This window comes from Paramisgurnus dabryanus, chromosome 10 (assembly GCF_030506205.2).
Source record: "Paramisgurnus dabryanus chromosome 10, PD_genome_1.1, whole genome shotgun sequence".
Classification (NCBI taxonomy): domain Eukaryota; kingdom Metazoa; phylum Chordata; class Actinopteri; order Cypriniformes; family Cobitidae; genus Paramisgurnus; species Paramisgurnus dabryanus.
This window is the reverse complement of record NC_133346.1, coordinates 14,690,301-14,708,531: the sequence shown is the minus strand read 5'-3', so window position 1 is coordinate 14,708,531 and position 18,231 is coordinate 14,690,301. Positions and strand designations below refer to the sequence as shown.

Below are 18,231 nucleotides of genomic sequence, written 5' to 3'. Positions count from 1 at the left end.
TCCTGAGATTTGTGATGTAAACAAGACCGACATTATCATAATTAATCCCGTTTCAGACTCACAGCCTGTAAGTTAACTCCAGTTAGCATTGCATTGTGAGCAAATCTTTCAAACATGGTAAGGAGCATCACATTTCCAGCTGACGTCAGAGGTATTCAGGCCAATCACAATGTACAGATTAACTGGCCAATCGATGAGTTTTGTAAAAAATCAGTGCGTTCCAGGCAGAGAGTGAAAACTGGAGCTACAAATATGTACGGTGTGTGGAAAGTAATGTGTTGTTTAACTATAAACCACGCAAACACATTGTATTATACCAAATACACAAAATAACATTGTTTTTAGCAATAAAATAGGTGCCTTTTAAAGGGTACTGCCCCAGTGACAGCTAGGGACCATTTTTTACCATTTCTCTGACTGTACTACAGAATCCTAATTTTTTTATTCAAATGATGCTCAGTTTACAGCTACAAGCCTAGTCTTATACTAGAATCAGATACACATGCACACACTCAGAGACCCTTAGATCTCATTTTCCCAGGCTCCTATGGTAACACACTGAAGGTTCGTGGGTCAAGACAATGATTGTTTGTTTGTAGTCACAGCAGCGTCTGTAAGCCGCTTCTCAACATCATGCTGGGCGTCCAGGTCCAGTTTCAGCAGGTGAGAACAGGCCCAGTTAATAAACCTCACATCTGCTCCCCATGGAAATCAACCAGAACCCAGCCTACAAGAATGACTCGGCTTCCTCTCCTTCCAATGTTTTATTCATGAGAACGTTCGCTAGATATATTCTCTTTTCCTGTGAGAGGAACAAGTCTTTCTTGTCCGTGTGTAGGCTACCGGACCCAATCACTTTTCGGCTCCCCGTGGACTGATCTCAGACCTGTAGGCTTATGTCCTGCTGTAGTGACGGAGGTCAAAGAACAGTGATTTAACTAATAAAAACGCTATTGCGTGTTAGTCCCAGGTTACATGAGGAATTGTTTTCACTCAGCAGATTAGAGATCCTTTTCAAGAGTGTAATAACCTGCTCTCAAGCTTTTCTCCCAGGAGAAATATAGTTGGACCTTTTTTTAAGCTCACGTAGATATACGGCCAGGTGATTTTTTTTAATATGACTGGTTGACTTTAACATTTTAAGAACTGGTTTAGTCGAAACTTGGACTAAAGAAGGACTAGACATTTATTTGTGACCATAAATCATCTCTAGGTGATAAGAAGTGCATCTGAAATATGTGTTACATGTCATTTCTTAGAAGAAAAATGCTTTTCACTTTTTCACGTTTTGACATGAAATAGCTTTATTTTGATTGTACATCCCTTTAACTCTTTCACCACCAGCGTTTTTTTAAAAAGTTGCCAACCAGCGCCAGCGTTTTTCATGATTTTCACCAAAGTTTAATGCCTTCCAGAAAATGTTCTTCTTTAAATATATAAATAAACAATATACCAAATGAAAGAACAGACCCGCTGCTTTCAAACAAACAAAAAAAAAAAACTTTCATCCTACCTTCAATGGTTCTTTTGTAATCAGCTTTTGAATATGGGTAGGTTTCTGCAAAAACACCACATTTTGAGCAAAAAGCAGAGATAATTCCGTTTTTGTGACAGACTTTTCATAGAGATCCCATTCAGAGCGATCTTTAAAACAGACACAGACATGCAGCCGCTTGCCATAGGGCAATACTTCCGGGTTTAAAAAGTTGCGGAAGGGCGCCACCTGGTGGATAATAGCGGTATTGCGGAAAGACGAAAAATCTCGTCATTGGCGGGGAAGCGTTTTCTCTTAATTGATGAGATATCTCATCAATGGCGGTGAAAGAGTTAAAAACTACTCTGCTTTTAATTACAGAAACTGAACACCGTGTGACACTGGTACTGGCTTTGAATACTGCTCTATATCGTTTTGTCAAACTGACCTCATGGGAAAATGTACCTGTCTTACGTTGTGGCAAATTCATGCGTTCTTATGATCGGAATCATGCAAAAACATGATTATACAAAATAATGACTGATTCAAAGCCTGCCCCAACAACAACATCACAGGCCGAAACCAGAACGTGCGAGTTCACATTAGCCCCCTCGCAAAATCGGTACGCATTGCCATGAGATGTGTTGTTTTTTTTTCTTATCTAAAGCTAGGTACACATCAAACCAACAGTCACACCATCCGCTACACTGCAAAAAAAATGATTTTCAAGATAAAAAAAATTTGTATTTTTATTTTCATTAAAAAACTAAAAATTCTTAAATTAAGATGCTTTTTCTTGATGAATAAAACGACCCAAGAAAATAAGTCAAGTTTTTAGACCAAAAATATCAAATTTAAATGAGCTGTCCGCAGTGTTTCTACTTAAACTAATCCCTTTTCAATTGCCTTTGTGTGAAGTGGTTGTAATCTCACATTAAAATGAGCCACTTTGCGGGTTTTGCTATTACCTCTGAAATTTTTTTTAAATTATTTTTATGTGAAAGTACCGGGCCGGATTTGGCGCGAAAACCAGTGACGTCACCTGCATGCGCACTCCCGAGCCTCTCGCCTCGTCTACTGACTTTGCGCTCAACAGCGACGACACTGTCTGATAACAGACTGAAACGACCTGCTCCCAGCACAACACAGACTCCAACTAGGGTGGCCATTCGTGCCAGTTCCGCCGGACACGTCCTGAACATGTTTTCGGGTTCGTTCTCCGGAAGTCGCATTGCTCGACCGCATACGTCATCGAGGTTCTCACATTTCAGTTAAAATACATTAGAAAATTAAGATTTATTTCTTTTAAGACATAAAATCATTGTAGTTTCATTCTTACCTTGAAATGTAAAGGTTGCTTTTCTGAAATTAAACCCCGAATATTAAACCTTGATGACGTATGCGGTCGACCAACGCGACTTCTGGAGAAGGAACCCAAAAACATGTTCGGGACGTGTCCGGCGGAACTGGCACGAATGGCCACCCTAACTCCAACACAAACTCCACATATTGTGAAGAAAAAAAGTTATCTGCTGAAGCTCGTAAGGCCAAACGTGAATCGGATCAACTTCGGACAAAAACACGGATTAACACATTGGCAGGGCATTTGAATTATTGAGAAACCTCCGCTTTGTTTTGGGTATAAAAACGGATCCGGAGTTGGCTTTCATCCTCTTGGACAGGTAAGCTAACATTACTACAAAGCATGTCAATTATATTTCGATTATGTGCTTTAGTTTTTTAGATGTTGTTTCGGTTTGCTAGCCTTCGCTTTAGTGTGTATGCCCAGCCGTCGTCGATCGATGACGTAAAACTGCGGACGCGTTTGTTTGCGTGCGTCTGCTTTTAAAAGTCTTTAAACTCGTACAGTCTGACATTGATGGAAACTGAGATTATACAGTGTGACATGGACTTAACTACGATATTGATCGCGCAGTGTGGCAAGCAACAACCCTCAAGGACTATTTAAAATAGCACAGTATATACCAGGCTTTACTGTTTTACTGAAATTGTTCAGTGTAGTTCACTAATCGTTTTCGTTATCTTACCGGAAATTTACCTACGTAACACCACATTACATAGGCTAAATGCAGTCAATTAAACTTTGCAGTGGGAGTTTACCTGAGTTTCCAGCATGTTGTGTGATGCTCTCTCCGGTGTGTTACATCTCAGTCTGGCCTTCGCTCATGAGTTCGAGCACGCGCTTGTAAACTTATTGGTTGCAATCTGAAACATCAGAGCTAGAGGCCGCTGTAAACTACATACAGCGCCTTTAAATGTATATACTTTCCCATTACAAAAAAACAGTACATATTTTTAAGACATAGTAGGCAAATTCCAGGTCTTCCAGTTTCTCATTATGAGTAATGAATACCTACTACTGCCAACCTCACAGTGATACTTCATTGGCGTTGGTTTGCTGTGTCCCACCTCAAGGTAATATTGTTCAAATTACAAAAGGTTCTTTATGCAAAATTAATGTTGTAGGGCAAAACAATTAATGTTTTGGTACACGCTAAATTTCATCCTATTTTTCTGGATGTTAATGCATTGCAAAAGTATGGAGAGCTTATAATGTGCTATTGTATAGATCCACAACAATCATGCACTTCAATGATTAACTGTTATTATGTCTTCTGACATCATCAAGGTCATTTCACATTCTCTCTCTTTCTCTCTCTCCGTATCTCTATTCATTTGGCTTTGTCGTATCTTCACTTCAGCCTTAAATGCCTCCAATCTATGCTTCTGATTTAGTGGTCCATTAAAAAGTTTTACAGTCCCGGTGACATCATAGGTCAGTTGGATGTGTTAAGGAGTATGAATCTTTCAGGCCTGTAATGTCTTAGTGTCCTCTCTTGGGAGAAATTTCCTCCTTAGTGGCTGCTATGACACAACTGGAGACGAAATTCGCGCCTAATTACTCTAATTATCGCCTGTTTTTTTTTTCTTTAATGCATTTAATTAAATTGCTTCGGTTTAATCTATCGCAGCACTTTAATTTCGTCGGAGCTCTCAGCCCATGCTTTTAAACACTAATAAAACAGTATATCAATATTGAAGACATTCATATCCTTATAGTGGGGCTTACAGCCTCCCACGAACAGCAGTACAGGCGGTCAAATAAACATTATAGCTGAGAGATGTGGGCATGTGTACATTCAGGTGTGAATCAGCTAAGACAATGAAAGCCAGAACAAAATACAACAAAGTAAATAGCAGTACAATACATTGGAAAATCTGTAAAAAAAAAAAAAAAATCAGTCAGCCATGCTTCGCAGTAATTGTAAAATGTTATTTTTAAAACAATGTGACTGGGTGCTTTTTGATAAAAAGTGAGCTTTTTCCTTTTGATCTGAAGGCTTATCATTACTGTTAATATCTAAAATTAGATTTTTAGATAAAAATATAAATGTGCAAACACAAGTTACTTTCATTACAAAACTAATATTTTATAAAAAAAAAAAAACATACTGTAGTGATGCACCGATGTATCGGAATTTGAAACCATCGGCACATCGGCAATAGCATGAGAAAGGCCGATAAACTAGCTAATAGAACAACTGTATAGTATTGTATACAAGTGTTTAATATCGGTATCGGCCAGAAGTTGTCTGTTTAAATCGGTATCGGCCCAAAAAATCCTATCGGTGCATCCCTAATATATATATATATATATATATATATATATATATATATGTAGAAAAATAAGCCAATAAGCTGTAAACTTCAATACTGTTTAAAAGAAACTAATTAAATTAATAACAGTAGAGAAATCCTAGGCAAGATCTTACACTTAAGATGATAAAATATAACAAGTTTTTATTTATTTTGTAATATTTTTTAGTCATAATTTAACTCCCATTTTAACATTTAACATTGATAATAAACCCTTTATTGAGACTGAACTGTGAAAAAAAGAAATACTTGGAAACACATAAAATGCACCTTTAAATTTTAAGTTGAAAAAACTTTTTAAAATTGATTGAACTTTTTACTTTTTACAGTGTTTTTCTAGGTTTACTATCCTGAAGTATAGCTTTACTGTCTGCACAAGAGTAAACAGTGTCAGTGTCATTGTTTAATAGCTCACGATCACAGGCTCTGATAGCATTGTGTTTTGGAGAGCTCTTAGTTCTTGTTTAGGCATGGTGAAGAGCTCTCCTGACTGATTTATAGCTATGATTATCCACAAAAATGAGCCTAGAGGTAAAACCACACAATATAACCCATGTAGCACACACGGATATGTAGTGTAATATTCTGTGTGCAAATTTCAAACGATTGAAAGTCATGGGTTACCAGCAAATAAGCGAGTAAACAGCGCCCCCTGGGGTAAATTACAGGAACATTTGAAGAAAATTACAGGCAAAAAATGGACAGCAACTACCTGTACACATTTAGGGTTGGTTTCCAGGAAGGAACTAGTTTAAGCCAGGACTATGCATTAGTTTAATTAGGAAATATAACTAGTTTTAACAAACATGCCTTACTTATTTGGAAGCAAAAAATTGGGCACTGATGTATTTTAAGATGTGTGCACTACTGTGTAGTGTGCAAGTTGTTTTCAGTTTGGACAGCTCTTACATTTATTTTAGTCTAGGACTAGTCTAATCCCTAATTAAACATAGTTTCTTCTCGACTGAACAAAGAAAGACATCAACATTATGGATGACATGGTGGGAGTAAATTATCTGGATTTTTTTTTAAGAAAATGGACTTATACTTTAAATCTGTCATTTGACTAAATTTTTAATAATTTATACCTATTTTAATGTGAATTTCTTTATTTTTTATTGTATTTAAATTTTTATATCTGTTTATCATTGTATTTAACATTTTTTTGATATATACTCTGTTGCCCTTTTATGTTCACTGTTCCGAATATTAGGGAAAAAATGAACAGCAATACATTCAGAGATTACAAAACTGTGTTTAATTGCTTTAGAAACATTGTTTACAATGTGACATAATTTATAAATCAAATAGTTGCAGTTACACTAAATATAACAATTACCAGAAAAAGCTGAAATCATGGCTTGTTAAACTATAAAACTCATGGATTGAGGTATGGTATTAAAAAAGAATGCATTTAAGCAATTTTATAAAAGTTGAATTTATTATTCAGAAATGTATTTAACCATCAAAATGATAAACTGTACTTCTAATTTATTAGTATATTATAATATATATGAATGTATTATATAGCATTATTGGATTTTCCTACAGCCCCTCTTTATTCATAACCAGCATTACAGCCTTAGAATAAAGCCCATTATTATAGAAAGAAACACTATACAATACAAAAGCTCGGATGCAAAAGTGTATCTGACATGTTTTTTTGTAAATTAGCATTTTTATTAGACTCTGACAACACACCGGTATTTCTGAATGGCCTGAGTATGGGATTAAGCAGATTTGGAGCGAAAATATTTGATAAATGTATAATACGTGTCGTGAGCATTCGTTTAATTTCATCTCTTTTGCATCTGAGCTCCTCAGTTATTCACTATGTAATTTCTTTATTGCCATCTAGTGGCAAGTGCATTTTTATAACTATTTGTATTATAAATTCTAAAAGTATGGTTTAATACTGTACAGTATGTACCAATAATATGAGCTACAGATTTACCTTAATGACTTGAGAACAGTTGAGAAGACATATCAGGGTTTTCACTGACTAAACTGGCATTTGAATCATTTTAACCCTGAGATTAAAGCTGTTTCTGAATCAGTTACAGGTTTTAAAACCAGATGTCTCGTAATACTGTGAGCATATGTCCGAAAGGGCAACATATGTTTTCAGTTATTTCTCATATCCATTGATGTTTTCAGGAATCAGACCGTCCATCACAGCTCGTATGGACTCGAGAATCTTAACCAAGAAAGGACAAGGCAGGTGAGTTGAGATGTGCAGCCTAATTCTCAGAAACAGATGTGTGTGTGTGTTTAGGGATGGATGGAGGTGAAACCTACCTGGAAAGTCGGACTTAAGGCAATAAGTGTTTGCATGTTGCTGCTGTAGTAGCCAAGCACGTAGTCCCCTGCCAGCAGGGGGAGCTCATCTTTACTAACAGTGACCTTTGAGAGAAAACATCATTATACAATTTTTATTCACAAAGTAAACATTTAGATTTGTTTGATTTTCATTCATTTACCAGGTCTAAAAATCACAACTTTACAGTTCCTGAAAATTCCAGGCCTCCATAACAGTCTATGTATACCTCATCAATATAAACCCTTTATCGTCTTTATTAACGTCAGTAATATCATCAACAACACTTTATCAGCGCATGCCCGCTTGACACAGAAAATACAGTATTAATCCACCATACCGTCACGACTTCGCCATTGGCAGCCACTTCATCATCTTTGACCCAGGCGAAAGTGATGTAATCGGAGGCACTTCTGAAGCCGATCTGCACGCAGAGATATAAATCAACTCTAGTTAGTGACCTGCTTCATGATACCGATCTCCTTTTTGTCTACTTTAATGGTTTCGATCATCCATCACTATCTCACCCTGTCTTTCTCACCTTGTAAAGTCCAATCCAGTCGCATGTTGAGGCTTCAAAGGTTTCCAGGATGGTGTAGGTGAGCGTGGCGTCTTCATCTGCACTCCAGATTCCCTCTGCGGTCAGGGTGACCAGAGGTGTGTCCACTTTTTTTCTCATCTATGTAAATGATCATTCGTAACTTTTATTATGAACGAAACGCTTTAAGCACCCTACTGTACAACACACCCGTATGATAAGTACACATTTCTTACCTCCATGCGGAAGGTCCCAATGACTGGTTTGTGGTCACTGACCCCATATGAGACATCACAGGTGTACATATCCTGAATCACCTTAACTGTGTATTCATCATCATCATCATCATCATCAGCTGTTGATCTGCTCTCATCATCACTCTCACCTGATTTGGGCTTTATTCGCCATAAGATCCGATCTGTCCAGGCCGGTTTCCGCTTCTTCCCACTGAACGTTGCGATGAAACAAAAAAATAGTTAAGCCTTATTCAATACTATTTGAAACAGAAAACTAATTTACTGCTTACTATGGACTGTGCTGTGCATTTTGCATACAGCCTGACATTTTTGGAAATAGTATGTTTCACATTGGTGTCATATAAATACTTAGAATTTTTACAGTGTGCTTATATGTGACCTTGGACCACAAAACCAGTCATAAGAGTATTTTTTTTTACATCATCTATATGGTAAATGTAGAGACAAAATAAGGAATATAAATGTGTCCAAAACCAAGTTTCTCATCCTCCGCAACAATTTTCAATCAGTCTTTAAGCTCTCGAGGAACTAACATTATTAAAAATAAATTGTTGGAAGGGACATAATTGACTGTGACACTCAAGATGGCTACCAGGTAAGCAGTTCTTATTTTTTCTCTCCAGATAAAAGTTGAAATTTTGTTTGTCATAGTACCTAGACAACTTTTTAGTTCTCATTAACGAAACATGAATTTGTAAATGCATATATTTAATGTAATGTTGCGGTAATGATAATTTTTGATAATGATAATCTAAAATAATTAAATAATTCTATAGAAAATATTTTAAAAATCCTCTAAAAATAATGATTACAGTAAGTTCAGACCTCAATCTTATATGAGCAAAAAAATACGCTTCAAGGGCTTTTTATAAATTCTGATGCTGGAGACCTTCTAAATCTGGATTTCGTGAGAATCACCCATGTGCGTGCGCACGTTTTGTGAATTAGGCGGAAAGTTTTCGCAAGATGTTCAATTGTGATTATAAATACAAAAAAACTTATGCAATTATTAGTAAATGAGACCCATTGTATTTTTGCTTATTGCTATAAATATAGACGTGCTATTTATGGTTTTGTGGTCCAGGGTCATATTGTATGCAGATGTAATATATCACTATTATCACTATTAATTTTAATCGTTATATGTCACGTATGCTTGGATATATAGATTAAGGTATGTCAATATTATTTGATCCAACACTGAAATGGAAAACAATATGCAAATACATCAGAAAGAGAGAGAGAGAGAGAGAGAGAGAGAGAGACATGCACTCTACACACATTAAAGCACACAGTGACATGCAGTTTGATGAGTAACATGCTGTGTGACAGATCTCAAAGTCAGCCACTGACACACTGACAGCTTTTGTGTTATCAAGCTACTCTTGAGACTGTGTGTGTGGACATGCTAAAGGTGAAGGGTCTGAAAGATGAGAGAAACGGGAAAAAGAATGAACAGTCTACACTATGAAAATCAACATATTTTTGTCGCTGCTCTATTAAAATAAATCCTGAATTAAAGCAACGTTCATACGTTGTAATTTATCAAACAGCTTAAACGTGTTTCACGGTACATACAGCACTGTATAATAATTTTGACAGCTAAATGAGATGCCTATTTTTCTCTTTTCTGTATAGACACAGATTTGGCACTTGTTTAAATGCTCAGCGATGCAGAAGACCTCATCTGTTCAGGCATTTATGTTGATGGAAAATTACATAGCCTGACTGTAAACCTCAACAAAGTAGACATGCTACAACATACAAATGACTGTCGTGGATGGGTTATGTATCTTGCCGTACCAAGAAAACTACAACCAATCCCAATCACAACATTACATTTGTATAAATACATTTACTACGGATGGCAGGGTATGCTGGGATTTTATGTGAGGTGCATGGTAGTATTGTTAAGGCAGACAAAAGAACCATGCAACAAACACTAATTTTTCATGTCAAATCTTACGTAAAGCCAAACCACGTCTTCGGCGCTCTGTGTGAAGAAAGAATGGTTGTGAATTTCACCCTAAAGAATGTATAAATTGTTATAAATTGGTGATATGAAATGAGCTAAGATGAGTGTACTTCTCTCCTTTTAAGAGGTGTGTGAAGGTACCTTGTATCGTAGGTCTCCGAAAAGCGGTCAAATTTATATGTTGGTTTGAAGCACAAAGGTCCTTCTTCAAACTCTTGAAGAATAGGTTCATTCTTTTTCATCATGGTCAACTACAGTAAGAGACAGAATAGATAGAAAACAATAGAAGATAAACATATACAGCTTGGGAAAAGCCTTAGGCCACCGTGCCACTATTAAATGTTTTGTTTTTGCAATGGTTTAGTGACTATTTATTATTATTTCTCAGTCTCTTTATTAGTATACAACCAGAAAATACAGGAAATGTGCATGCAAAATTAAAACAGAATAAAATTATAAGCTAAAGTATGATGTATTTGGTGTGAGCTCCCCTTACACTTGAGCAATAGCAGGAACTTGCAGATTCTCTTAAACCTAAATGAAATCCTAATTTCTAATTTTAATTAGTCTCCTTAAAATAGATGTGCTAAAACATCTAAAAACTGACCATATCTTAATTGCAAATGCATCTCAATGCATTGTGAAATTGCTTTGTCTAGATGCCCTTTAGATGCTGTCTAGATGGTCATCCTATATGGTTTCAGTGTCTTTAGAGGTGTTTGAGGGTCAATTTCTAATGTTTGTTTGTCTAACCTGATCTTTTCCCCACAGCAGGTTAAAGCGGCCGTTGTTGATCGAGGAGCGAACAAAGTGCATGCCGTGGTCAGCAATACGAAAGTTCAGATCACCAAACCAGAAAACCACCCTAGAAGATGGTACAAAAGTACGTTCTTCTTAAGAATATAAGAACCATATTTTATGCATAAACGTATGCGATGTACTGACTTGTGGTCAAGCACATGGGGCGTGTTGTAAATGTCAAAATCTTGTGTGTCCAGTATGTATTCAAACTCATCCAAGCGTTGCAGAGCGTAGTTCATATGAGCCGCCAAGTGACAGTTCATAAAACACAGCATGTGACCGTAGAAAGAGAAACGCACAGACACCGCACCTTTATTACCCTGGAGAGAATAAATAAAAATATTAAATGAACAATATGTAATTTTCATCAAAAACTTGATGAAAGCCGGGAACATGTGAATAAAATATATAACACAGTGATCTTTGGATATTTTAATGCAAAAATCATACATGGGTAGGTGGTATTATATACTGTATTGTTAGTACTGTGTGTTATGCTATCCACTGTGCCACTCTTCTCATAATAAAAAAAAATGTTAGACATGCTCAGGAGTTAATTATTCCAAATTCAACATGAAAAATGGCAAACATGGATATCAGATTATTATTATTTTTTTATGAATTAATTTCAAGAGTTTTAGAAGAGTAACACTGTCTCATACCCAGTATCCAAACAGCCCTGTGCGGGTGTATGTGCCTTGAATGTCTCTGATGAAGGGAAGGTGGATCTGCTTTGCAAACAATAGTAACAGCAAACCTTGCATCCTCATTGATGTCACCTAAAAACAGTGAAGATAAATTGTGCATTGTATTATGATTATGTTACTACTGTGAATTTTTAAACCAAATAGCACAATTGTCTATTGTTCTTGAAATCAAAATATTTTCACAATCAAATACACACTAAAACAATACTGTTTTTTGTCCACATATGGTTGGGTCAAAATAAAATGACAAACCAAGCCGTTGGGTTAAGTTATTTTTTTACATTTTACATAATTTAACATAGGCTAAATTACAACCCAAAGGATTAGGTTCGTCCCGTTTGGATGGTTGAAAATAACCCAGATTTTTTTTAGAGAACAATATTGTGTATTTTTAACCTGGGGTGTGAGTAGATTGCTACCAGAAATTCCTTGAATGTTTTTAAAATCAGAGCGCATTAGTTATGAATAGAAAAATAGGGGGCTTGGATCAAAAGTGTGGTGCGAAACAAAGCCTCTAGTGTTTTCCTTTGCCTGGACTAAACAATGATGGAGGCTTAATGAGAAGATCATCCTGATCTCTGTTTCTCTATTCTAATGTTGCAGTTTCTCACTCTCCAAACGGAGTTTATTTCGATATATATAACTATATCTATATACATATACCTTGACGTAACCATTTGGTGCTAATGTGTCCATGAGTAGATGACACCACGAGTCTTCATTGACGAGATCAGTGATATATTTTACTGGAGCGGCATTCACTTCCTGCAGCCTGCAACACAAACACATCTGCTTATATTGGGTCACAGGTCTTCAAAACATAAATTGTGAATTCAATGTTTGTTTTATTTCCATTTTATTTTAATTTGTCCCTTCAGTTTAGTTTAGTTTTGCGCGCTTCCACTGCCATTTTACTAAAACAGTTTTATTAAGTGTTGTTAGTCAGATTTTAGTAATAAAGGCATGCTAAAAAAATTTACATATATAATTTTTTTTTTTAAGGTGCAATGTGGGACTTTTAGAAGGATCTCTTGACAGAATTGCTATATAATATTTGAAAAATGCCCCCCCCCTCATAAATATGAGGACTTTGGCTGATTATGCTTTGAACCATGCGACCGCATAATCGTGTTTTTTTGGCAGGCCTGTTTCTACAGTGCTTGTTTCGTGCCTACGTTGTCTCGGACGATGACATGTTTGTCCTGTGGCAGCTGTTGTAGCTTCTCTTTGCATTTCGAAATTGAGGTTGGTTGCAATTTTATTAGATTTGGGGTCATGAAAATGTTTTAGTGTTTTGAAGTAAATTGGAGTTAAAGTCTCAATAAAATTAAAATTGAAGTTTTTTGTCTTTTAGTATGACTATGTTAACCTTAACTCTTTCCGCGCCATTGACAAACTCGTCAATTAAAAGAAAACGGTTCTATGCCAATGACAAGTTTTTCCGGCAATCCATGATTCTGCTATTACCCACCAGGTGGCGCTCTTACCCAACTGGGCAGACATATAAAACCAGAAAGCAACCCTTTAGGTCAAACAGTTCAAACTCTGAATCTGATCTCTATCAGTCTTTTATCTCTAAGTGCAGCAAAAATGCAATTATCTTAGCTTCTCAAAATTTTGTATTTTTTAAGAAACAAACCCATATTTGAGAGGTGACAAAAAAAGGACAAATGAAGGTAGGCTAAAAGTATATATATATTTTTTTAAACAGAGGTAATATTGTATGTTTAGATATTTAAAGAAAATATTTAAAAATCTATATTCTGGAATGCATACAAATTTTGTCAATGATCAATGATTTTTATGATTTAGTTCTGCACTTTAGCTTCTTGTCAAATTCCAGGCTGAGGAAAATTAAACCCTATTGGCTATTTCAAAAGCAGGGAGGGGCCACTCCGTATGTCCTGCCCTAACTTCCTGTTTCACTGGAAAGTATTTCAATAAAATCCACATTTCAGGGCACGTTAGTGGATCTTTTAAATCATTGAATTTTTATTTATGTTTATTAAAGTATGAATACATGCAGTGATTGCCAATATCCTTTGTTTCAGATGGCAGTTACTCACCCAATCACATAGAGGTCAGTGGACGGGTTCGAGTCGAGCTGCAGTAATGACCTCACATCAGCTGGCGGCTCCGCTGTGCCGACATTCCATGTGACCATGTGCAGCCTAAACAAGAGAATAGAAACAAACCAGCATGCATGAGTAAATCAAAGTAAATCAACTGGGAATTTATAAATATATTCCATAGAGACATAGTTTTGGGAAAGAAAATGGGTTAAAAACAGTTTAGCAAGAACTGCTGGCAGGCCAGAGTTTTTATTACTCTTATACACTTTCGGCGTAACATTTTTTTAATTAAGGTTAAGATCTGCCTCCTTAAATCATGAGTGCATTGTTAACCCTATTATACAAACTGCACAGTAAATAATGCAAAATATTTAAAATAACAAAGACACATTTAAACATTAGACAACCTAGAGGTCACTGTCTTGATTTAAAAAATTAATAATGCTCACAATAAACACACAAAGTATACAGGATTGATGAGAGCAGGGAAATGAAATGCTGAAGATGTTTACGTCTGTGAATTCAGACACCTGAATGACTCTCTGTTGATGTATTTTCCACAGAGATGAAAGGCTTCGTCCAGCGTCCGGGACACTTCCTCATTTGCCTCATCGTCTGAGCTGAGATCTTCCAAACAGGTGAGCAGCTGGGCGATCCGCTGGCGCAGTATCAGTCGTCCTGAAGTAGACTGCGATGCGGTGCTGGATGTGCTGTCTGAGCGAGCACGCGGGATGTCCAACATGTCACACATCTTACTAATGTTTTTCCACTATACAACTGACGGACTGAGAGACGATTTATGATAACCAAGCGTTCAGCTGAAGTTGGTAGATAGATTCACTATCACACTGTACTAAAAAAAAATTTCTTAGAGGTATTTTGTACTCCTGTTGTGCCAAATGAGACAGGAATGTTCAGATATCCAGTAAAAGTACAAAGATCGAAGAGCTGGTTTAGGTTTAGTAGACTCTTTTATTTCCTACCTAAAATAGCCGTTCGCTGTTCTTTTCCAAATCAGCTTTCATTGCTTAAGCAATTTCCAAGATATCCCAGATTTGTCCAGAAAATGTTTATTTTGTCTTCTTTGTCCTTTAAAAAAAAAAATTAGTCCTGGAAATCCGTAGATTTCAGTAGTTCGCAATCCTTTATTTTGATTTATTGTCTGTTCTCATTGTGTGCCTTTTTCTTTGAGCGCTGTAAGTAACAAAATGGATGTTCTGGAATAAAGACATGAGATTTGGAGAGTTTTGGGGATTAGAGACTAACCTGCAGTCACGTGAAACAGGTCAGGGGTACAAATGCAGAAACGGCTAACAGGTCTAATCTGTAAATCACTGTGTTTATTGTTACAGGGCTTGAGTGACAAAACTGAATTTCGACAGATACTAATCTGGTTTCTGGAAGCATTGGCCTTAACAATGTGATTATTTATTTCACCTTACAAAAACTTGTTTTTCCAAAGATTTGGGGAAATGTCTACGTATGAAAAGGATAAAGCGATCTTTGGTCATTTTTTGCGGTTTTTGAAAACAATGCTATAGCTTGCCATAAAGTTATACAACGCAGTTATTATCATTAATCAGATTTGTGAATAAGCTGTTGTAAATCTTCAGCATCTTATGAAACATACACCAACATAATTGTCCAAACAGGTCATCTGTCTGACCCACAGTATTGTCATGAAGTCATAATTTACATAAGGAGTTTTAGATAAATCTTTGTTGTCCCCAGAGTACGTATGTGAACTTCTAGCTCAAAAAACCATATAGATAATTTATTATAGCATGTTAAAATTGCCAATTTGTATGTGTGAGCAAAAATGTGCCATTTTGGGTGTGTCTTTTTAAATGCAAATGAGCTGATATCTGCACTAAATGGCAGTGCCGTGGTTGGATAGTGCAGATTAAGGGGGTGGTATTATCCCCTTCTGACATCACAAGGGGAGACAAATTTTTGTACATGCTTGCAGAGAATGGTTTACCAAAACTTTACTGGGTTGATCCTTTTCACATTTTCTAGGTTGATAGAAGCACTGGGGACCCAATTATAGCACTTAAACATGGAAGAAGTCAGGATATTTTTGAGATTTTTATGATATGTCCCCTTTAAATCTAAGTACTAAGTAGAATACTTGCAAGATATTTATCTACCCGAATACTCTGTAATACAGTCACATGTAAATTCTTAAGAGGCAAGGAAGCATTCAGCAGTAAAGAAAGAAAGAGATGTCAAAAAAACAATTGATCTTGTGACTCTCCTGAGATTCTTGCAGAGACTAAAATTTTTCTCATTTTTGATGTGAACACATCAGTGCTACCTTAAGCACTTTAACCATAATATCAAAATCACTTAGGGTGTAAGTGAAAGTCTTTAGAAAAAATGTCAATCATTCAAGTGAAACAGATTTGCGAACATTAATATTGATACTCATAGGTGTAATATTGTTTTACTGAATAACGATTTAATCTTTTTAAACTACTTCTAACAAAAGCACTTCACCAATTTTGTAGATCAATTGTTAAAGTGTTACAGTAGCAACATAAAGGTCATGGGTTCAATTCCCACGGAATACACATACTGATAAAATGTATCTTAATTTTAATGTAGCATAAGTCACTTTAGAAAAACCCCACATGAAAAAATACTGTAGTAAATTTTAAAATGACTATAGTAAACTGTAGATATTTGTAATATACTAACAGTAATTACTACACTTTGTTAATGTAGGCCTACTGTATACTAAAGCGTTTGTAGCATAGTGAACTGATGAACTGCAGTACTTTAAGTACTGAATATAGTTTAGTATTTAAGGTTCGACAACACTAACGTATCTAAAATGTTACAATAGTTTATTACAGTTAATATTAAAGCTTACTATAGTATTATTATGTGGGTGGCATCTTTTGCATAAATGTAAATTTGAAATGTGTATTATTGTCCTGGTTGGCATAACTGTTATATTTTTTAACCAGAATAGGGTACATTTTATACCTCTCTCATCAGCTTTAAAGGGGACATATCATGAAAATCTGACTTTTTCCATGTTTAAGTGCTATAATTGGGTCCCTAGTGCTTCTATCAACCTAGAAAATGTAACAAAAAACCCAGTAACTTAGTTTTGGTAAACCATTCTCTGCAAGCATGTGAAAAAATAAGTCATTGAAATTTGGCTCCACTTGTGATGTCAGAAGGGGATAATACCACCCCTTAATCTGCACTATCCAAACAAGGCATTATCATTTAGTGCAGAGATCAGCTCATTTGCATTTTAAAGGACACATCCAAAAACGGCACATTTCTGCTCACCCCTACAAAGTGGCAATTTTAACATGTTATAATAAATTATCTATGATATTTTGAGCTAAAACTTCACATACTCTGGGGACACAACAAATATTTATTTACTTTCTCATATCTCAATCTCCTGACGGGTTATTTTGTGTTGTGTTGAATGTGATGCTGATGTTGATGTTACCTGTGAGTTTGATGTCCGTGTCTGCGTCCATCATTTAGCGAGCTCATACTCGAACCTGCGGGCAAACACATAGTACAACATTTACATGTAGACAAACACTGTTGATCCTGCCTCATCCCATCCAAAACATTTTAACATGATGAGTTTTTATTCAACCTAGACCTGGTAATGATAGCGCAGGTCTCGTGCGTTATAAAGGCGCGATAAATTCACCCATTATCAACCCATAAACGATAATATAAACAATTTTCTGAAAATACTAAAACGAAAGATGATTATTTGCGGCTCAAAATATGCCTGGCAAAATCAACCCATCTTTAAAGTCACTTAAAGCAAATAATTGTAGTCACAAACAAATAAACAATCGACAAAATTTTTTACCTTCAGTAGTTTCCGTCGTTTCAGGAGATGTCTTAAATCCTTTATTCCTCATTGTGTTAAAGTTTAGTGTTAACTCCCTCTCGCGTACTCGCATACTCGCTTTTACTCTCCACAGATAGCTCTTAAAGACACAGTGCTTCTTTTAAACGACGTAAAGGTTTTATAGATTCGGTTTTGTCCTTACTCATCGTTAAATACTACGTGAATAAATCATATTCTTTCTATTAATTCTTACTTAAAGCTAGTTTTAGTTTTGTTCAATATAAGCAGTATGTAGCTATACAATGTGCATTACATCAGTATATACTACTACACTGTTGTAAGTTGTTTTCCAAGAGTTTATTTTTTTAAATACTCATACCATGGATAAGCCATTAACATCATTCTCACGTCAAGGACACTAGCATACTGTGTGATGGTAATACCATGGTTTAGTAATTCATAAATAAAAAATAATCCTGCCTTGAGGATTTCCTCAAACCTTGGATAGTCGCATTTCTTTCAAAGCTGATCTTAATGAGGACTTATAGAAACCATGTTGAGAGTAAATTTGACT

The 18,231-nt window shown here is 35.9% G+C and overlaps 1 protein-coding gene across 3 annotated transcripts; it reads right to left on the bottom strand.

Annotated features, from left to right (window-relative positions):
• Positions 1-6,432: 6,432 nt before the first annotated feature.
• inpp5kb (inositol polyphosphate-5-phosphatase Kb) lies at positions 6,433-17,892 on the bottom strand. 3 transcript variants are annotated; one of them, XM_065290786.2, is made up of 14 exons: positions 17,676-17,892; positions 17,295-17,349; positions 13,814-13,918; positions 12,411-12,519; positions 11,703-11,819; positions 11,185-11,360; positions 10,993-11,104; positions 10,381-10,490; positions 10,231-10,257; positions 8,244-8,454; positions 8,011-8,148; positions 7,810-7,893; positions 7,451-7,555; positions 6,435-7,349 (listed from the first exon to the last, which is right to left on the bottom strand). In XM_065290786.2, exons 1-14 carry the CDS (start codon positions 17,767-17,769, stop codon positions 7,281-7,283), a joined length of 1,512 nt encoding a protein of 503 aa, XP_065146858.1. In that variant the 5' UTR covers positions 17,770-17,892; the 3' UTR covers positions 6,435-7,280. The 3 variants fall into 3 exon arrangements, with proteins under 3 accessions (XP_065146857.1, XP_065146856.1, XP_065146858.1); XM_065290784.2 differs by lacking the exons at positions 17,295-17,349; positions 17,676-17,892 and adding an exon at positions 14,350-15,014 and having other exon boundaries at positions 6,434-7,349; XM_065290785.2 differs by lacking the exons at positions 10,231-10,257; positions 17,295-17,349; positions 17,676-17,892 and adding an exon at positions 14,350-15,014 and having other exon boundaries at positions 6,433-7,349.
• Between the last annotated feature and the right edge of the window lie 339 nt (positions 17,893-18,231).